The sequence below is a fragment of the Sarcophilus harrisii genome, chromosome 4, assembly GCF_902635505.1.
Source record: "Sarcophilus harrisii chromosome 4, mSarHar1.11, whole genome shotgun sequence".
NCBI lineage: Eukaryota > Metazoa > Chordata > Mammalia > Dasyuromorphia > Dasyuridae > Sarcophilus > Sarcophilus harrisii.
Genome location: NC_045429.1, coordinates 59,031,327 through 59,054,411, shown reverse-complemented (window position 1 = coordinate 59,054,411; position 23,085 = coordinate 59,031,327). Strand labels below are relative to the sequence as shown.

General features: G+C 34.1%; 1 protein-coding gene across 3 annotated transcripts in view; it reads left to right on the top strand.

Annotated features, from left to right (window-relative positions):
- LOC111720384 (putative dimethylaniline monooxygenase [N-oxide-forming] 6) overlaps window positions 1-23,085 on the top strand; it is a 72,579-nt gene that overhangs the window by 24,856 nt on the left and 24,638 nt on the right. Inside the window, exons 4-6 of one of the 3 annotated variants that reach the window (XM_031936873.1) lie at window positions 16,227-16,269; window positions 18,288-18,425; window positions 22,579-22,767. In XM_031936873.1, coding sequence (XP_031792733.1) covers window positions 18,294-18,425; window positions 22,579-22,767 — 321 coding nt within the window. In that variant the 5' untranslated portion in view covers window positions 16,227-16,269; window positions 18,288-18,293. Of the gene's footprint in view, window positions 1-16,226; window positions 16,270-17,982; window positions 18,108-18,287; window positions 18,426-22,578; window positions 22,768-23,085 lie in introns of those variants that run through there. The other 2 variants (XM_031936872.1, XM_031936874.1) reach the window with 2 other exon arrangements.

Below are 23,085 nucleotides of genomic sequence, written 5' to 3'. Positions count from 1 at the left end.
ATCAAGACCCTGAATAATTGTAAACAGTCTGGAAGCCCAGTTATTCCCTGAGGCAAATAGAGAGGAGCACTAATAGCATTATAAATGAACTTGTTTGGTTTTGATTAGTCCTTTGGTTTAAATGAAATTTATTACAGCCCTAGACCAGGTGAATATCTTTGAAGTAGAATTCTTAGCCTAATATGTTGCATTGACAAAACTGTCATAAATCCACAGTTACTGAACCCTAAATAGCCTTTTATTTACAGGATATATGCATGGGTAACTTTACAGCATTAACAATTGCCAAACCTCTTGTTCCAATTTTTCACCTCTTACCTCCCCACCCCCTCCCCTAGATGGCAGGATGACCAGTAGATGTTAAATATATTAAAATATAAATTAGATACACAATAAGTATACATGACCAAAACGTTATTTTGCTGTACAAAAAGAATCAGACTCTGAAATATTGTACAATTAGCTTGTGAAGGAAATCAAAAATGCAGGTGGGCATAAATATAGGGATTGGGAATTCAATGTAATGGTTTTTAGTCATCTCCCAGAGTTCTTTTTCTGGGCATAGCTGGTTCAGTTCATTACTGCTCCATTGGAAATGATTTGGTTGATCTCGTTGCTGAGGATTGCCTGGTCCATCAGAACTGGTCATCATATAGTATTGTTGTTGAAGTATATAATGATCTCCTGGTCCTGCTCATTTCACTCAGCATCAGTTCATGTAAGTCTCTCCAGGCCTTTCTGAAATCATCCTGTTGGTCATTTCTTACAGAACAGTAATATTCCATAATATTCATATACCACAATTTATTCAGCCATTTGCCAACTGATGGACATCCATTCAGAAACTACCACTCTTGAAGTAACACATTACATTTTCGAACAGATTTCTTTGAAAGGAAAAAAAATACACATGAGTATCTTGAAAAAATAACACCTTTTATAGGTGGCACTCAGGTTTAATAAAAGCCAGAACTGGGGTAAAGTGTGCCCAAAATTTGGTACAAGATGATTAATTATACACTTATGAAATCTGAAGATGACCCGAAGTTGAGATAGATAGTCAACGTCTTACATGGAGATTCAGGTCTTCAATAATCCTGTGAAGAGGTGCTTTCCTATTCCTATTTTAGTTGAGGAATCTAAGTCCAAATTGAGACTAAATGATTTGCTCAGAGTCACACAACTATATTTGAAGTCAGAGCTTCCTAATCCCAGGCCCAGTGTTATATCTACTGTGCCATGTAGCTGATACTATAAGCATTAGTTCACAAAGTACATTTATACCTTTGGTCATTGGCCATGATAGAAAAGTATACATACACACACACACACACATACATACATACATATATATATGTATGTATCTATATATATTTAAATTTAGCTCTATTTCCACATCAGTGAATGTCAGGTTATCTAACTTAATGGATAAGGTGAAGAAATTTTATGAGCACAATTTATTACAAGGCAACATACTAATAGCCTAGCCTTTCAGTGACACAATACTAAAAAAAAAATTAAATGTGATCAAAAATGATAATAATCTTTGATTTCACCATGGCAAATAAATCTCTTTGGCTAGTGCCTATTATAAACCATTTTCTTCTTAGCAGAAGGCTTTATCGTTGTGCATAAAACAATTTATTGCCTGGTGGTCAAATTTCTGAACTCAATAATGCAGCTGTGATCTGATCCAAGCAGAAAACTGCAGAGGTGTCACTCCCCTCTCATTGTGGACAGCCTCCATTAAAGCATTGAAGGCTATAGCTTAAATACAGGCTACTATTGAGTTTAGTTTTGCGACATTCCACAGGATTGACATTGTTATGAAGAGAGTGACAAAATGTCATATGCAAGTCATTTGAAAGAACTGGGAACATTTAGGATGGAGAAGTAAAAATTTAAGGGGAATATGAAAACTGTTCTGAAATATTTAGAGGATTGTTATATGGAAGAGTGATTAGATTAATTCTGTGATCTTAGTGGGGGAAAACAGACTAATTACATTTATTAAGACTAATTACCCTGCAACCACTTATTAAGCACCTAAAGTATTCTAAGAGGGTACCTAATTGGTGCATTGGATAGAGTGCTGGTACTGGATTTAGGAAGACCTAAAGTTCATATATGGTCTCAGACGTGTAACAGCTGTGTGATGCTGGGCAAGTCACTTAATCTTGTTTGTCTCTGTCACATGAGGTGGAACATGAAATGGCAAACTACTCCATTATTTCTGCCAAGAAAACCCCCAATGGGATTCTAAAGGAGTTAGATACAACTGAAAATTACAACAGCATGTAAAAATGCATGTAGATGCAAGTTGTATGTTGAATGACAATTAAGACTGTTATGAATCATAGGATCATGGATTTAGAGCTGGATGAAATCTAATCCATCCCCTTCAAGGGCCATAGAAATGTAATGACTTGCTCAGGATCACACAGATAGTATGAGAAAGGATGGGGCAAAGATTTGAATTGAGTTCCTCTTCCTCTAACTCCAAATGTAGCGTTCTTTCCAAATGACATGGGCTGCTTCATTATGTGCTGATTTCCCTGTCCCCAGAGGTGCTCAAGCAATAGTTCAAATGAGCAGGAAATGTTGTAGATAGGATCCATGTTACAGTTAGAAATTGGACTAGTTAATGCCTAAGGTACTTTCTGTTTCTAAGACTAAAAAATATGAATTTTATTAATTCTGGTACCCCTTATATCAATTGTCTGAATCTTAAAAATGAAAACCAAACTTAATCAGGTTGGGGGCCACAAAAAAGGGGACAATTCAGTACAATGACCAAGAACTCTCAATTTGGAATCAGAAGACATGAGTATGTATGCCGACCTGCAACTTATCTGTATGATTTGTCCTTGTCTGTGATTCCATTTCCTCGATTGTAAAATGGAAATCTTGGATTCCATGTTCCTTTAAGTCCTTTCCAGAGTGAAATCCTATAAATGGTTCTGCCACTTGTTTATCTATTGGTCAAGCTCTGCACAGCCAAGAGAAAGGATAAGTGATGGTTTCTTAGGAGTCCTGGATACTAGGAACAAATTGGTGAATTAGCATGAGGGGGAGGAAGGGAATGTAGATAATAAGTACTGTACTATGCTTTCACCTGGCAGCAGAAACTCTGCTCCCTGAGATGCATAGGCTATCAACATTCACTGGATTGCAGGGCGGGTGGGGTGCCAGAGACTCTCTGATGAAATTTCTCAGGTTGAGTTTGAGACATTTTTCTTAACATGAGATGTTTTTCATTATTAAAATGTTGGATGTTCCAGAATTTTTTAAAAATAAATGAGTACTATCAATTAAACAGCAATTCCAGAAATATATGCTCCTGTATTTTTATAATGCATATTGTAGATTAAAAGCACTTTCCAAGGAAACCAAGATGGCAGAGAGAAGCCAAGAAGTTTCTTGAGTTCTCCCTAATTTCCCTTGGAAATAACATTAAATCAAACCTCTGAACAGATTTTGGAGTGACAGAACCTATAAAGAGATGGAGTGATTTTCCAGCTTACAACAGCTTGAAAATGTTGAGGTTTCAGGTATGTATTGTGGTGTTGCCTCTCAAAGGATTCAGACTCAGTCCCCAACCCAAGTAAAGGCATTTAATAAGATTTATAGCCCCAGTAAGTGGGCTGAGCTCCTTGAAGGAGTCAGGAGCCCAGCAAAGAAAGACAATAATTTTTAATAGATGCCAATTACATAACAAAATATGTACATTTTGAGATTATAGGAAGACTTTGCTAACATGGAAAGATCCTAAAATCTTGGTGGAACTGCGTATGTAGTTATCCAGAATGCATGCAGAAAAGATCACTTAAGGAAGTATTAATGTATGGTAATGATATTAAAACTAGCATAGGTTTATCCAAGGACAGCAAAGAAGAGGAATTGCACAAGTGCAATATCTGGGGATTTATTGAGGTTTGTGATCTAATGCACTGTCCTACATCCTTTCTTATTGGATGATTTCTGCATTATGTTTTGTGATAACTGTCACATGGTAACCCTGTGATGGTATTATAAAATATTCTATCCTGCTCATTGTTTTAGAGAGATTCATGATTAATAAATTTTATGGGCTGCTACACTGACTACAAGCTGGAATGCTGGTGTTAGGATTTTCCTTTGGTGGTAGTACCAGGTAGTAGGGCTCAGGGAATGCTGGGAACTCAGGGACAAAAATAAAAAGTTAAGGAAGAGTTAACAAAAAGTTGCTATTTCCCTATTTTTTCCTTCACTTTTCACTTCTGGACTTTCTGCCAATTAACTTTGCTTTACTGCCCTAAAATAATGAAGCTGTTAATTTTGCCAATTACTTTTAAAATCCTAAAAACACTTTTATATGAGTCAATCCTTATTTTTCCTTAAAATAAATTCTATAGAGTGGCCCTCAAAACTTACAAAGGTGTTTCAGAAGGGAATGAATTCCTGGAATTACCTCAAAGATTCAGGAGTTCTTCATGTAATCTTAAAATGACTAATTGTCAAATTCCTTAATGATTAATCTCAAAACCTCCAGAATCTGCTAAGATGTTTTTAGCAGTTCTACAAACTTTATCTAATTTTATTTCTATAACCCCAACTTGGCCATTGTTGAGAACATAGGGAAATGTGCTTTAGAGGACTTTTCCTCTTTTCTTATACTCTCCTGTGGAAAGCTAAGGTGGGAGTTAATAAAGTTAATAAATCTTTCACAGTGTTCTCTCCAGTTATAGCCCTTAGAAGTTTTTCGGGCTGGCTGCATTTTAAATATTCCATGGTAACCTTCTTTTAAGTTTCTTAAAGCTTTCAAGGCAACAAGCTTTTTACTATCATATTTCAAATAATCTTCAACTGTACTGAGTATATTCTCTCTCTCTCTCTCTCTCTCTCTCTCTCTCTCTCTCTCTCTTTCTCATTTGTCCACCTACCCTACTGCAGTCAAGGGCAATAATCTTGATTTCAGACAAAGCAAAAAGAGAAAATTGATCTAATTAAAAGAGATAAGGAAGGAAATGATATGTTACTAAAAGGTATCATAGGCCCTAACTTCTTAAGCTGTGGCTTGCAACTTCATATGGAGTTACATTACTGAATGTGGAAGTTGTAAAATTTTGATTTTTTATGAGTATTTATTTGTATGCTTATTATATATATATTTATATACCTGGGGTCACATAAAAATTTCTTGGATAAAAGGGATTGTGAATGGAAAAGGTTTAAGAAACCCAGCCATAGATAATGAAGTAATAGCAATACTAAAAATCTTTGCACCAAGTGGTATAATGTGCAGATTCTTAGAGAAATTAAGGAAGAAGTTACAGGAAGAAGTAGAGAGCAAAACTGCCTGGGAGAATATCTCAACCTCCCTCTCTCAGAACTAATTAAGTTTAACCACAAAATAAACAAAGAAGTTAAGGAGATGAGTAGAATTTTAGAAAAGTTTTATATGATAGATCTCTGAAAAAACTGAATGGGGATAAAAAGGAATATACTCTTTTTCTCAGGACTATAGGCACTATACAAAAAGGGACCATATATTAGGGCATAAAAACTTCACAATCAAATGCAAAAAGGCAAAATGGAAGCAAAAATACAATATTAAATGTATCTTTTCCAGATAATGATGCAATGAAAATTACATGCAAAAAAAAAAGGGTAATGGAAAGATAGACAAAAATTATTTGAAAATTAAATAATCTAATCCTAAAGAATGTTTGGGTCTAATAACAAATCACAGAAACAATCAATAATTTCCTCTAAGAGAATGACAATAATAAGACAGCAAACTAAAACTTATGGTATGCAGCCAACGCAATTCTTAAGGGAAATTTCATATCTCTATATTGTTACTAAATAAAACAAAAAAAGAAGAGATCAATGAATTGGACATGCATCTAGAAAAAGGAACACATTAAAAATCTCCAATTAAATAAACAAATTAGAAATTTTTTAAACCAGAGATTAATAAAATTGAAAATAAGAAAACTATTGAACAAAAAATAAAACTAAGAGCAGGTTTTATGAGAGGAAAACAAAATAGATAAATCTTTTATTAATTTTATTTTTTTAAGAAAGAAGAAAACAAAACTTACCAGTATCAAAAATCAGAAGGGTGAGTTCACCATCAATGAAGAGAAAATTGGGTTATTTAGCTCAATTATATTCCAATAATGAAATGGATGAATATTTACAAAATATATATTGCTCAGCTTAACAGAAAAGGAAATAAAATACTCAAATAATCCCATTTTAGAAAAAAGAAATTGAATAAGGCATCAACAAACTCCCTAGGAAAAAAATCTTCAGAGCCATATGCATTTATAAGTAAATTCTACCAAACATTTAGGGAACAAGTAATTCCAATACTATATAAACTATTTAAAAAATAGGTGAAGAAGGAATACTATCAAATTCTTTTTATGACACAAATATGGTGCTGATGCCTAAACTGGGAAGAACCAAAACAAAGAAAGAAAGTAATAGACTAATCTTCCTAATAAATGTTGATGTAAAAATTTTAAATAAAACATTGTCAAAGAAATTACAATGCTTTATCACCAGATAATACTATGACCCAGTGAGATTTATACCAAGGATGTAGGGATGGTTAAATATTAGGGAAAATATCAGCATATAGAACTATATCAATAACAAAGCCAACAGAAATCATCTGATTATCTGAATGGATGCAGAAAAAACCTGTGACAAAATAGAGTATCTATTCCTAATAAAAACATTAGAAAGCACAGGAATAAATGGAGTTTTCTATAAATGACAAATATTTAAAGCCATCAGAAAACATTATATGAAATGGGGATAAGCTAGAAGCATTACCAATAAGATCAGGAGTGAAGTAACAATGCCCATTATCACCACTATTATTTAATATAGTACTAGAAATGTTAGCTTTAGCAATAAGAGAAAACAAAGAAATTGGAGGAATTAGATTAGGCAACGAGGAAAGATAATATGGTATACTTAGAGAATCAACTAAAAAACTACTTGAAATATTTAACAACTTTAGCAAAGTAATGTAAAATAAATCCACATAAATCACCAGCATTTATATAGATTACTATCAAAGCCCAGCAGCAAGAGATAGAGAAATTCCATTAAAATGGCTGTAGGCAATATAAAATATCTGGGACTCTACTTGCTAAGATAAACATGGGAAATATAAACACAATTACAAAACATTTTTCATATTTCTGAATTAACTTATTGATTCAATACCATACCAATCAAACTATTAGAAATTATTTTATAGAGCTAGAAAAAATAACAACAAGCTTTATCTGGGAAAAGCAAAAGGCCAAGAATATCTAGGGAAGTGTGAAAAAAAATGTTAAAGAAGGCAGCCTAGCTGTACCAGATCTAAAAGTATATTATAAAGTGTCACTCACCAAAATTAGGTGGTGTTGGCTAAGATATAGATCACTGGAATAGGTTAAATACAAAAGACACAATTGTCAATGACTATAGTAATCTAGTGCTTCATAAACCCCAAGCCTCTAGCATCTAGGATGAGAACTCACTATGTGACAAAAATTACTGGAAAACTGGAAAATAGCATGGAAGTAATAGTATGGCACTGACTAACATCACATCCTATACCGAGGTACAATAAAAAAAAATGGTGATAACATAAGCAAATTAGGGGCACACTGAATAGCTTACCTGTCAGACCTATGGAGAAGTGAAGTAAGTGTGACTAAACAGGAGACAGAGAAAATTATGAAATGCAAATGAATAATTTTGATTTCATTAAATTTACAAGTTTTTGCACAAACAAAGTCAATGCAGTCAAGATTAGAAGGGAAGCAAAAAGCTGGGAAACAATTTTAAAGCCAGTGTTTCTAATAAAACACTCATTTCTAAAATATGCAGAGAACTGAATCAAATTTATAAGAATACAAGTCATTCCCATTTGATTAATGGTCAAAGGATATGAACAGGCAATTTTCAGATGAAGAAATTAAAAGCATATATAGTCATATAAAAAAAGCTCTAAATCACTATTTATTAGAGAAATAAAAATTAAACATATTGGCTAATATGACAGAAAACAAAAATGATAAATATTGTAGAGGATAGGAGAAAATTGGAACACTAATTCATTAGTGGCATTGTGAACTGATCCAACCATTCTGGAGAACAATCTGCAACTTTGGGAACTATGCTCAAAAAGTTATAAAGCTGTGCACGTGCTTTGATCCAGCAAAAGCATCAATAGGTCTGTAGACCAGAGAGATCATTAACAAAAGAAAAAGACCCACATGTACAAAAATGTTTATAGCAGTTCTCTTTGTGGTGACAAACAATTGGAAATTGAAAGGGTGCCCATTAAGTGAGGACTGGTGGAACAAATTGTGGTATATGAATGTAGTGGAATATTATTGCTCTATAAGAAATGATGATCAGGCAGAGTTCAAAAAAACATTGAAAGACTTATATGAATTGAAGCTGAATGAAGCGAGCAGAACCAGGAGAACATTTTATATAGTAACAGAAATATTATGCAAATGATCAACTTTCATAGGCTTTTTTCTTCTCAGAAATCTTGATTTAAGACCATTCCAAAATATTCATAATGGAAAATGCTATAAACATTCAGAGAAAGAATTATGAAGTTTGGATGCAAATCAAAGCATACTATTTTTACTTTTTTCTTTTTTTTTTCATGTTTTTTCCTTTAGTTCTGATTCTACTTTCACAAAATGAGTAATGTGGAAATATATTTAATATTATGGTACATGTATTATTTATATCAGATTGTTTGCCATCTTGGAAATGAGAGACAGAGAGAGTAAGAAAAAAAATGGAAATCAAAATCTTATAAAAGTAAATGTTGAAAACTATCTTTACATGTAATTGGAAAAAATAAAATATATAAAGTGAGAAAAAAGTAGGAGCATTTTCATAGTCATGCTACATGTTAGAATTAATGTTATGATGACTAATATAGCTCATTAAATGATAGAGCAAGATTGGAAAGGATCTCAAGCTAAATAGCTCAACCCTCCCCCCATTTTGTAGAAAAGAAAACTGAAGTCCAAGTAGCTTAAGTCTGACTTTTCATGATGCCACTTGAGGTTTTATTGGCAGAGATACTAGAATGGTTTACCATTTCCACAGATGAGGAAACTAATTTAAACTGGATTAAGTAACATGTCCAGGATCACAAAAGACTAAGTTTCTGAGGTTGGATTTGAACTCAGGTCTTCCTCACTCTACACCTGGTGCTCTATCCATGGTACCACCCAGTTGTCCTGCAGTCATGAATAGTATGCATTAAAAGACAGAATTGGAAGCCAAATCTGCTGAATTAAGAGCAAATTGCCTTTTCCCACAGCACTACTCTACTCTCCTTATTCCAAATAATTGGAATTAGTTCCTTGAATTGGAATTGGAACTGTTCCTACTGTAGGTCAGTGAAATGCAAATTGAAAAGGTGCTTAGATGCACCCTTTATTCTTAGTCTTTGCTTCAACCATATGTGTAAACCTTTCAAAGGATCATTCAGCTGGTTTAATGGTGACTGGTATCTTGACAATGAAGGGCTTAAGGAGAACAACTAAGTTGGACAATATAACTGGATATCTCAGTTACCAAGAAGATTAAGTTATCACTCGATACCCCACGTGAAAATGCATAAAAATACTTTTATTGTCTAATTGTACTATAGTTTCTGAGGACTACAGATTTGCATTATGACTGTTTTGAGATCAGATAACCAGCTGGTAGAAAGTTTAAGGCTATCCCTGCCTTATTCAGTTTAATGAACCAAGTTTTGGGGGTCCTCAAGTTCCTCTTTCTATTCCTTCCTCATTAGAAATGTGGATGTGAGATGTGAAAAAATTGGGGCACTAATGTACTCTTTGTGGAACTGTGATCTGATTGCACCATTCTGGAAATAAATTTAATAATATGTCTAAAGGATTATAAAACAGATCCTTTGATCCAGCAATATCACTATTCTATATCCCAAAGGGATTAAAAAAAAAAGTGAACATGGGGAGAAGGACCTATTTGTATAAAAATATATAAAGCGGCTCTAAAAATTCTGTTGAGGCAAAGAATTGGAAATTGAAGGGATGCCCATTGATTGGGAAATGGCTGTGCTTGCTCTCTCTCTCTCTCTCTCTCTCTCTCTCTCTCTCTGTGTGTGTGTACTATTGTGCTGGAAAAGATGATGAGAAAACTGATTTCAGAAAAAAAAAACCCTGGAAAAATAAATCAATGCAATGTGAACTGAACAGAACCACAGTAACAACAATATTGTACCATGACCAATTGTGAATGACAGCAATCATCAGTTCTCAAGAACATACTTGGTACTCTGTTCTCTACAAAATAAGGTTAGACTGCCCTACTGCAAGAACAACTGTTACTTTTTTTGTCAAATGAGAATACTTGAACTGAGGAATAATTATCAACCAGAAAACTAATTCTAATTATTTGGTATGCTAAGAGGTAGTATAGTACAGTGGAGAAAGACTATTTGCTCTTTCAGTCAGCAGACTTGGGTTCAGATTCTGCCTTTTAATGCGTACTCCTCAGGAACTTTTAGGGCATCTAGGTAGCACAGTAGATACATTATCTCTGAGACCCTTTCCAGCTTTAAACCTTATGATTCCATGTTTAGATTTAGGTTTTTATCATGGGTTTTCAAAAATATGGGTCAGATTGTCTAAGAAAAAAAATGGAAGGAGAAGAGAGAAAACTAACTTTTATTAATATAAAACAAATATAATTTGAAAAGGAAAATTCAAGTGTTTTAAAAAAAATGTTTTCTCTATTTTGTCCCAGTAGGAAGAAGAGTTTTTTATTCCTATTCTTAAGTTCAGCCTAGAATGACTAATGCATGTGTGTGTGTGTGTTTTTGTATGTGTGTATGTATATGTCTGTTTGTGTTGTAGTGGAAATACTTTTTAGGGTATAAGATTAGGTAGCTGCTGAGGTGTCCCCCAACAATGAATTTGATTTTGTCATTCTGAATCAGCTTCAGTAGCCCAACAAAGTGTAGGAATTTAATACATATTTTCTGGATGAATGAATGATTAATGGCATTTATGATCTATGGTGTTCATAAAAATCATAATATTTAAATGCTAATTCAATTGGTCAGTTCATCCCCAAGTATGGAAAGATTGTTATATATATCTGACCATATATAAGATAATATGGAAGAGTCACAGGAATCAAAACTTAAGTCAAAAAGTTTACAAAATGAAGGGGAAACACGAACAATTAAGAATTATGTTTTAGGCATTTTCTCTAGTGCTCCTCAGTTCCTACTCTGAGCTTGCTCTCTCTTAGTCCTGCTCAGCTGTCCTTCGAACCTCTTGCTGAAAGTCTGGAGCATGTAGGGGAATGGGGACTTGGGGCTGATGGTCCTCCTGGGCTATAGGCCTTGAAGGATTTCAGGAGGCTTAGGCATGGGCAGCTTGGGACAAGGTAGATGTGAGGAGCTTTCCTGAGGGGGCTTGATTAGTACCAGTCTGCCAGCTGTCAATTATCTTCAAAGATGTCATTGTGAACTTACCAGGGCAGAATGGAAGCACCTGTATTCTGCTGAGAGATCTCTACAGAGACATAATACTGGAAAACCATAATAACCTCATCTCAATCAAAGGTGAGCTCTAAGTTAGAAAGAGGAGGTTCACAATGGATGCTTGAGAAAAAAAGTTCCAAAAAAGTCCTTTCCAGACCACTTTGTCAGAAGAGTAGGAATAAAAGCAATGATTTTACTACAAAGCAGTGTGATTATATTTCATCAAAGGAAAAACTTGTGGTCTTTTACAATGAATAGTATGTGTAAATATTATAGTAAATAGTAATGAATTTGGGAAAGCCTTAAATCAGAATGGATACCTTAGTTGACGTCAAAAAATTCATATTGGAAAGAAAATTTGTAAATGTAATGAATGTGAAATTCTAATCAAGCCTTACTATACATCAACAAATTCATATTGTATTAAAATCATATACATGTATATGCAAAATGATTCTACTCTCCATTGGTATATAGAATATGCACACACTTATAGACAACATAAAAGCCAGTAGATCTGAAAGACAAATAAATGTTATTATGAGAGAACTCAGCAGGTCTCACACTCAAATAGCAGGCTTGAGTGAAACAAAGCTGACAAATGAAGGCCAGTTTGCTGAAGTTGGAGCCAGATATACATTTTTCTGGAGTGGGACACAGTGATGGAGAGCAGAAGCTGGTGTAGGTATTGCAATCAAAACTAATCTACTCAACAAGCTCAAATGCCCATCAAAAAGAGTAAAAGACAATGAAGCTCATGACAATGTGATTATAACTTTCAGAAAATGCCATGACACCATCATCAGTGCATATGCTCCCACCCGATAAACCTTCATGAGAACAAAGAAAAATTTTATGAAGATCTGAAGATCCTTATCACCAGTGTGCCAAAGAGGAAAAGTTTCTAATTATGGGGGACTTTAATGATAGAGTGGGCTCAGACTACCAGAAATGGCAGGGAGTCCTTGGGAGGAATGGAGTTGGAAACAGCAACAGCAATAGTCATGTATTACTGAAGACTTGTGCATCTCATGACCTTCTCATCAACGACACTGTCTTCTGTTTAACTAAACACAATAAAATTTCCTGGATGCATCCTCGTAGTGAAAATCAGCATTTAACAGACCATGTGATTGTAAAGAGAAGAGACAGAGAGAATGTGAGAGTGATGAAGGCAATATGTGCGGAGTGCTGGACTGATCATAGACTTATCCTTTCCAAGCTAAATATTTGCATTCCACAAAAACATTCAAAAACAGTTTTTTTTTAAAACTACCAGAAGACAATGTCAACAGCTAAAATTAATTATGGTCTGTTAAATGCTGGTCCACTTGCTGGACCACTTGGAGGTTAAATTGAGCCAACATACAGTTGATAATAAGGAAATAGAAAAGGAGTGGGCAGCTTTCAGATATTTGGTGTACAGCACTATATTTGCTCATTGTGAGTCAGAACACTCACAAACATAAAGATGGGTTTGATGAAAATGATATGAAAATTCTGAAACTGCTAAATGCTAAATGAGAACTCCAGAGGGTTTTTCAGCAGGATAGTTCATTTGTCTCTGAGAAGGGAACATTTACTTCCATCAAAAGAAAAGTACAAATGAAGTCCAACAATTCTAGGAGAAATGGCAGGAGCAGAAAACATCTGTAGATGTGACCAACATCTTTGATACTGTCAGTATTAAGGGCTTTTGGAGAATTGTATCAAAATTTGCTTTCCTAGAAAAGTTCATCAGTATAGTATGTCAGTTTCACGATGGCATCTTGCATAGGTTCTGAATAATGGACAATACTCTCATGCTTTTTAGTCACCAGTGGAGTGAAAGAAGGTTGTGACCCTTTCCCCATGGTTTTTAGCAGAGTGTTTTCAGCCACTTTGTCAAACACCTTCAATGAGGATGACCTTGGCATTAAGATCAACTACCACACTGATAATAAATTTTTCAACTTAGCTACAAACCAAGACCAAAGTGAATGGAGTATCAGTGCATAATTTTTTGTTTGCAGACCACTGTGCACTCAATGCAGCCTCTGAAACTGAAATACACCAAAGTATGGATTGATTATCTGCTACTTGTGGTAATTTTGGCCTAACCTTGAACACCAAGAAAATACAGGTCTTCTATCAGCCAGTACCACATTATCCATGTGTGAAAACCATCAATTATATAGCAAATGAAGAAGTGGTGAATACTGTGAAAAAGTTTAGAGTACATTTTTCATCAATGTACACGTTGATAATGAGGTTGACCTGTGCATTGCCAGAGCTAGGTCAGTGTTTGGAAGGCTCCAAAGGAAAGTATAGGAGAGGAAAAGTATTAGACTGACTAACAAACTGAGGATCTACAGAGCCATTGTACTGACCTCATTATTGTGCCTGGGAAACCTTGACAGCATACTAGCATCATTTTTTTCTATCACTTTCCATCTGGCTACCATCTTATGTAAGGGATTCTAACAAAATTTGTAAAAATCTATTACAATTTTTGGGCTCAGCATTTCTTGGGAGGAACACATTTCAAGGAATACACTTAATAATTTTCTAACTTGTGCTATAGTTATATATGTACATTTTAAGTCCCCTTGATATAAGGGACTACAATTGTTCATTTTTAAATTCCTGAGAACTAGGATAGTGCTTTCCTTATAGTAATGCCTTAAAATTTTTTGTTGAGGATTATCTAGATATAATATATTAAATTGCTTAACATCTTAACGGAGGGAGGGAACATTTGGAACTCAATTTTTAAAAAAGAGATATTACAACTTGTCTTTACATGTAATTGGAAAAAATAAGTTACTATTAAAATTAAATAAAATATGTGCCTCCTATTTACATTTTTCTTGTCGAATTGACCCTCTGTGACCTCATCCCCAAATCCCATTCCTCAAACGAATACACTAATGAGTTTCTCTATTCATCAAATACAATCAAATGGAATTTTTCTCTGCTAATCTTATTTACTGATGTCTGAAATTCTATCATTTCCTATTAATTATCCTGATTTGACATTATTATTTAAAAGTTCAAGAAAGTTAAGATTTTATTTTTCAAATATGTGTATCTATACTCTTTGTGGTAGTGAAGAAATAGAAACAAAGTAGATTGGTAAATGTCTAAAAAGAGTATGATATGTAACCATAATATTATTGTATTATAAGAAGTTGAACATGGCAGCTATAGGGAAGCATAGGAAGACATATAAAATGATGCAAAGTGAAATAAACAGAGCAAGTAGGAAAATGTATACAATGACTTTAACAATGTAAACAGCAAATGAAATAGTCAAAACTGAATGCTGCAAAATTATAACAACCAATCACAAAGATCACACAGAAGAGATACGAAGACACACCTTCTCTTGTTGTTTGGTTTTTTGATTGTATCTGACTTTTTTCTGATCCCATTTGGGCTTTTTTTAGGCAGACATCCTGGGTCACTATTTCATTGTCCATTTTACAGATGAGGAAATTGAGGGAAACAGAATTAAGTGACTAGCTCAAGTTTACACTGCTAGTAAGTATATTAGGCCAGATTTGAATTCAGGAAGATGAGTTTTCCTGATTACAGATCCAGGGTATTCTATCCATTGTACTACCTATTTGTCCACACTTCTACATATTTCTTTGCAAAGGTGGGTATAAAACATTACATTATGTATCAGACTTTTAAAAATTAGTTCTAATTGGGGCAGAGTTAAAGGGAAAATAGTAATTATGTTATACAAATGAGGTGCAGAGGAAGAATAGACAAAGAGGCATTAGAGTGGGAAGGAAGGCTCATAGTTACATTGGAAATGGGTTAAAGAGGCAATACTATATCTATACCATAAAGAGTATAGCACTCTCCAAAATCCATAAAGAAATAAGGGGGAAGGTATGAGCCAATAAAGAGATAAAAAAATTTAGAAATTAATTTTGGAGAATTTAAAAATGCCTCAAATTTTTTCTAGTATAATAGATAACTTTCTGAGAAGGTGGAAGGAAAAATATAATGGAAAATGTAAGTGATTAAAAATTTAAATGTCAATAAAATGTATATTTTAAAAGATACTATTGTTCATAAATACTTTTGCTAGAAAGATTAGGGAGGCATCTGATGGGTAAAATGATTGGAGGAGAGGTCCTGGGCTAAGGGAGAAAAGTACTAATAAGAAGGCTGCCCCAAGATAAATTTGACTTAGTTTTGCAATTTTGCCTAGAACTGGCCTTGGCCATGCCTTTTTGGTGGTTATATTATTATTATTATTTTTACCAAGCTATCCCTAACACAGGATACAAAGAAAACAAGACTTCTTTTTATTCTAGAGTACAATGAGATCTCTCTGTAGAATCCAGGTGCAGTACTTGGGTTTGTATACTTCTTTGTTCCAAAGGATCAATCAACAAAAGAAAGGCCCTTCCCTTAATCTCCCACATATCTCAGTTTACAGTTCTGATGTTTCTGGGAAGTGACTACATGTATTCTCTCCAATTATAACGAATGGGTACTTAGTAAACCCACTATTATACCCAGAGTCCTATTCTTCTCCCACAGGTTTTGCTAGGACTTGTTTTATATAAAACACGAGGTGAAAGGGAAAGTCCTTTGTAAGAGTAATTCCTTCCCATTCCCCAATTTTTACACCAAGGATCATTAAAATCACATATTTTTTTTCCTCCTGCCTCTCTAGATCTGCTTATGATCTGTTAGAAAGAAGACGGACTGGTCCAAAGGTAAGAATACAGATGTCCAATGGGAAAAGAATGTGTCTCTTGGAAAAGCCAGGAACACACCCATCTTAAACAGAGTAGAATCCAAGAAATCTTGGCATATTCAAACCAAAAAGATCTTCTCAAATCATATAATATTGTAAAAAATCAGAGAATCAAGAAAATATGTGTACAAGTTTATATGTATATCTAGAAGAATACAAAAATCTTGTATTGCAACTCCACTCACAACACATCAGAGATAAAGAGAGATTGCATTTTAGAAGGGAATACAACTCTTCTGAATCTATAAAGAAATGAGGAGGAGAGAATAGGATAAGGGGTGTGTGTGTGTGGAAGGATATATAGATTAATGGGAATGGGATAAAGAGGGAACAACATATATATCCAGAAGGATATAAACATCTTCAAGATTCAGATAGAAACAATAGGTGAAGGAAAAAGAATAGGGAGAGAGAACAATAGAGGGAATCCTTGGAGAGGAAGTACATTAAATAATAGCAAAGCAAGGCAGAAGTAAAGCAGAAGAGTCAGAAAGGACAAGAAATGAGATAAACACAAACAAGATAAAGATCAGGAGTAGAATTTGTTAAAAAAAAATCCATAATCATGATTTTACAAATTTGCAAAATAAAAACTGAAATAGATTTAATCAAAAGAGAAAAATAGGAAAACTCCACTAAATCAATATTGCTTTAGACTATTTAAAATAACTAAACAGTATAAGACTGGAATATTGCTGTGATGTTGATGGAATTGGTGGAGTTAGAAAAATATGGAAAGACATATTTATGAAGGAAGATACCCACATTCAGAGAAAGAGGACAAACAAGTATAATACAGTCTTACATAGATGTATATGTGTATATATGTGTGTGATTATAGAGATCTATGTATATATGTACAAATGTTGGTATGTATGATTGTATGTATGAATATGTACATGTGTTTATATGTGTGTGTATTATATATGTGTACAACATATATATGCATATCCATAAAATATATATTCATACATATGCATACATGCACATACACAATCTCTACATTTAATTGTAATCTTCTTGGAGGAGAGGGAGGAAGAAGAGGGGGAAAAAGTACAAAGTACACAAGAGAAAACAAAATCAAAAAAGAATTAAAGAAAGATGGACAGCTTTGATCCCAATATATAGTATTTATTATATTGGCTTTCTTGAAGTAGAAATTTGTTGCATCTATTTTGAATCCTCTCATGTTCTGCTGTACACATGGCAGTGTATTTTTTATTTTCCTATTTTGTGCTTGAATCACATTAAATTAAAAATAATTAAAATAAATAAATCTAATTTAAAAAAGAAATCAGAGAATCATAGATCTTAAAGACTTTTATAGATTATCTGATTCATAATCCTGGCTTTAGAGAGACGAACCATTATCTTCACTTTATAGAGAAGACAATTGGTCGGATTTCTTAACTTTTTAGAGGAGAATACCTAGAGCCAGAGAAAAGTACTTCGATCAAAGTCATATAGTTAGATACTAGATGAAGTCCCTAAATAAAACCAGAATTAGATTTGTGATAAAATATTAAAAAAAAAACTAATTAAAAACCTAAAACCCTGTATTCAGAATAAGAGGATAGGGTTAAAAATCCTAGCTGCATTATTTACTCTGCCTGTGCCCTTAAATAAGTTTCATCATCAATAAAATGAGAAAGCTTGAGGAAATGATTTCCAAACTCCTCACTAGTTCTTGGACTTTTGATTCTGAGTTCCGGGTTCAGTTCAATCAACTTCTACTATCTCTACCTCTTTGATTAACCCAGGAGAAGTAAGAACGAATAGAATTGGACCTGTTTATAGGTACCTATGTACATGCAAGTATGTGGGTGGATGTAGATGAGCCAGGTCTTAGAGTATAAAACAATACTGTCCTTTCCATAGTAGTGTATTTTTTTATCTTGTATTTAAATTATAAAAAATTACTAAACCTTAAGTGGTAATTCTACTGAAGAAACTCTGCTGGGATCTTCGTTTCTACAGGAGACCATGGGGAAGAGAGTGGCAATCATTGGAGCTGGAGTGAGTGGCTTGGCTTCCATCAGAGCCTGTTTGGAAGAAGGGCTTCAGCCTACCTGCTTTGAGAGGAGTGATGGTATCGGGGGCCTGTGGAAATACTCAGTGAGTTGAATTTTATTACACCACATTAAGGTCTTGGAGGAGGGTTTCTATTGCAAAATGAACTATGTAAACTTTGTGTTTGAGAGATGGCAAAAACTTCAAAAAGGCAAAGCAAAAATTGTTCTCTCTCACTGGGCTTGAATTATACCAAATCCAAGTCATTGATATCCCATTTTCTATCTGAAATAGCACTTAAGACATATTCAGTGTTATTGTGAGAATTCAAAATATAGGATGCCCGTCTACAAGAAGTGGTTGGTATTTTAAGCATCTGGACAGTATAATTTTTATTTTATTTTATTTTGTAAATATTAACTTTTTATTTTCAAAATAGTTTTCAACATTCACCCTTGCAAAACTTGTGTTCTGAATTTTTTCTTCCTCCTTTCTTCCTTCCCCTAGATAGCAAGTAATCCATGTTAAACATGTGTAATTTTTCTATACATATATTTCCACAATTATCAAGCAGCTTAATTTTTAAGAGCACTGGATTTGGAGTTAGGAAATCATACTGCTTCAAACACTTGCTAACTGTGAGACTCTAAACAAATGACTGATTTTCAGTTTCCCTACCTCTACAATGGTGGTTATAACAGCATCTATTTTACAGAGTTGTTGTGAGTATTAAATGAAATGATATATGTAACGTGCTTTATTAACCTTAAAGCACCATATAAATGCTAGATATTATTATAGCTAATAGTGAAATAGAGTTTTTGGGAAATTACTTAAATCTATTCAGAAGGACAGAAGATCATGGCTTTTCAGTGAGAAAAGACTTCAAAAACCATCAAGCTCAACTGCTTCATTTTGGAGCTTCAGGGAAAATAAATGAATTGTCTATCTTCTATAGGCAGTAATCATCAGAAGTAAAATGTAAACTCAAGTCTTCTGGACTGCTGATTTAGTGCTTTTTCCACTTTTTCGATTTTCTGAACTGTCTCTTTAATTGTACTATGGACACTGAAATCTTCAACTCTTTAGTAAATAGTCTGTTACTTTCTGTCAATGAAAAAAAAATCATTGCCTCTTGGCCAACCTTTGTGTAATGAGCACCTACAAACTTAATTAGGCTCATCCTCAGATCAGATACCCACTGTCTGGCACTTTAAACTTATTAGGGTTTGTACTTTGCTGGCAAGATAGACCTGTAAAGCAAGGATTTTGCAAGGTTGAAGGATTGACACAAAATAGATTAAGAGCCAGAAGCTTTAGGGGGCTTTTGGGAAAGATAACTTTGGGGGAGACAAAATTGATTTTCTGCTAAGGAAGTTTGTATTCTTGCCCAGGAAAAAGACCAACTTATTTCAGCAGGCAGTTGAAAATCAGGGGTGCCCATGTCAAGAGAAACCTATTTTCAAGGGTTTGGGGAGGGGATCCCAGCATATTTGGGCTAATGCCAATAAAATGAGTTTACTACTGGGGATCCTTTGAGACTGACAAATCATTCATTTCTGCCAAACTCAAATCTGAACTACTTTATTGAGGGAAAAAAGTAAACCCTAGATTCATAAGCACAAAGGGGTTTTGGAAAAGGCCAGAAGATCAGGTCTATGCTGGGAGCTCCCAGTTGCCATTTTGAATTCCCACAATAATGAAGAGGTCCACAGCTGCCTTTGCAGAAAAGTTCAGAGATGTCCCTACTGACTCTTTAGTAAAGTTAAGTACAATGAAAATCAAGGAGACATGAAAGGGAGCTAAATGTTGAAGAGTTACTAGGTGGTTCAGTGGAGACGGTAGCAAGCCTGGAGTCAGGAAGACTCCTCTTCCTGAATTCAAATACTAGTTGTGTGACTCTGAGAAATTACTTAATCCTCAGTCAATGATGATGTTTGACAAAATCTGGGTTGCTTCGATTTATCCGAAAACTGTGCCTGCTTGGGTCTAGAAAAGAATAATTGACAATTTATGAGTCTTAATGATATTAGTTTCATTTGTGACCTTAGAAAAATCATCCTGATGAGTTAAAAAGACAAATATTTGTCCTTTGATAAATTCATTACTTATTGACAACCTCATCATACGGGAGATTAATGGGATTTAGAATCAGAAGATTCTGAATTCTGATATTTCTGAGGTGTGTTAATATGGGCAAATTACTTAACTTATCTAAAATCCAGTTTTGTGATCCATAAAATGAGGATGGAAATATTTATATAGGATTGGTTTGAGGAAAGGACTTTATAAATATTAAAATGCAATGTAAATGTTAGTGGTGGTTCTAGAAACAAAGAAAAGGGTTTCAATCTTATTTCTGACACCAAATATTTATGTGACCTCAGCCATTTGTTTAACCCTATTAACTTTAGATTTATATCTGTCAAATAAGAGCATTGAACTGATTGGCCTCTGAAATTCCTTTCTGATAAAAATCTATGAGGTAATGATGAAGATGATAATGATAGTTTTCTTCTTGTCTGAAGAAGCATTGTTTTGATAGAAAAATCTGAGAAAGTCGTCAGTGATTGATTAGAATGATTAGACTTCTGATCTCTAATGCAAAAATTATTCTAGACTTTCTGGTCCATATGCCCGAGTTTATTAAAAAAAAGTTCATCGGAAAGCATTTGCCCCTGATCGTTTTCCCCACACTCCCAGTTCCACAAGAAATTAGATGAGAGGAGTGAAGGAAAAATGGCAACTAAGACCCCACTGGGGACAAAGTCTTCCCCTGTTGTGACCTCTACTGCAATCAAAGATAGGTAAGATGCCCATAGCTTAGAGATGTATTTCTTCCATAACACATAGCAAGAACTGAAGAGATTCTTCTGAAGAGATTCAATTCTAGGTAAGATATTAATATCAAAGACACCTTTTATTACTTAAAAACTCAGTAATCAAGCAACTATTAAGCACCTAATGTATGCCAGGAATGGTACTAAGCACTGCTGATGTTAAGAAAGATAAAAGACAGTTCCTGCTTAAGCTCACAGTCTAATAAGGGAAATAGCATGGAAAAGAAAGACATATATACACACATATGAATATATGTATATGAGAGATAGATGTAATCTCTCTATATCTATATAAGATTTTTATATATCTCTATCTAATTAACTAGTGATAATTAATGGAGTTCTCTGGATTCTCAGTGCTTTTGTCTCTAAGAATTTGAATGTAAATGGGAAAAAATACTTGAATCCCATCTGAATTCACATCAATTTCCTCCATGACATAATGATCTTTTAGGCAGAGATATTGAGTGGTTTGCCATTTCCTTCTTCAGATCATTTGACAGATGATAAAACTAAAGCAAACAGAGTAAAATACTTGCCCAGGGGTCACAAAGTTGAAGGATCTAAGGTCAGATTGCAGTTTGGGAAGATGTGTCCTTTCTGACTGCAGGTTAGCATTCTATCCACTGTGCCATCAGCTAAACATTCAGAATAGAATAGGAGGAGGATAAAAGGCCAGATTATTTTCTAGAAATTTGTAATTTGTAAAACACTTTTTGCCAGCTTCAAGTTTCTCACAAAAAAAAAAAAAAACATCTTGTAGAAACAAACATTTTATTTATCTTCCTATTTGGAAACAAGGCATGGACATTGTTGCTTATGGAGACCTAAAAGTAAATATTACAGAGAGGGGCAGCTAGATGGCACAATGGATAGAGTACCAGATGTGGAGTCAGAAAGAGTCATCTTTCTGAGTCCAAGTCTCACCTCAGACAAGTCTAACTGAGTGGTCTTGACCAAGGTGCTTAACCCTATTTGCCAGAGATTCCATATCTGTGAAAATGAGTTGGAGAAGGAAATGGCAAACCACTTCAGTATCTTTGCCAAGAAAACCCCAAATAGGGTCACAAAGAGTCAGAAATGGCTGAAAACAACTGAACAACAACAATAACAAAACAGAGAAGGCAAAGGAAAGATAATAGATATGAGCAGAGTTCCTTTTTGGATGAAACCAATGAAAAATCATTGGAATTAAAGTCAGAAGAGCTGGATTTGAACTCCAGATTCCTATCTAGGTAACCTTAAGCAATTGATTTATTTTCTCTGTACCTCAGTTATTTCTGATAAAAGATATTATATATGATCATATAATATCTCTCTATTTTAGATATTATATAAGATTCTTTCTAGATTTAATATACAATGGCTCTGTAAAGTTTTCTGCTGGTTCATTATTTGAATTTTCTTTTTCTTCCTAGGATCATGAAGAAGAAGGACGGGCCAGCATTTACCAATCTGTATTCACCAATTCTTGCAAAGAAATGATGTGTTTTCCAGATTTTCCTTATCCTGATGACTATCCTAACTACATGCATAACACTGAGGTCCAGAAATACCTAAATATGTTTGCTCAAAAGAAGAATCTTTTAAAATATATACAATTTGAGGTAAGGTCTCCATTATGTGCTTTTTCCCTTAATATTAAAATGTTTGCAAAGAGGAGAGCAAATTTATACAAACAACAACCCATTACAGAAATAGAGGCTAAATGTTCCTGCCTCTTCACAGACCTAATGTGAATTTGAACTGTCATCTAGAGAATTATTCCTGTGATTATTCTTTAGGGGAACATTTTGCTCCACTCTGGAATCAAAGTATACTGACAAATAATAGAAATATTAAAATAGAAAAATAGAAAAATGCTATCAAGAGACGCATAGGTACAAAATGAGCATAATATCTGTGTGGTCTTGATATTCCAAGAA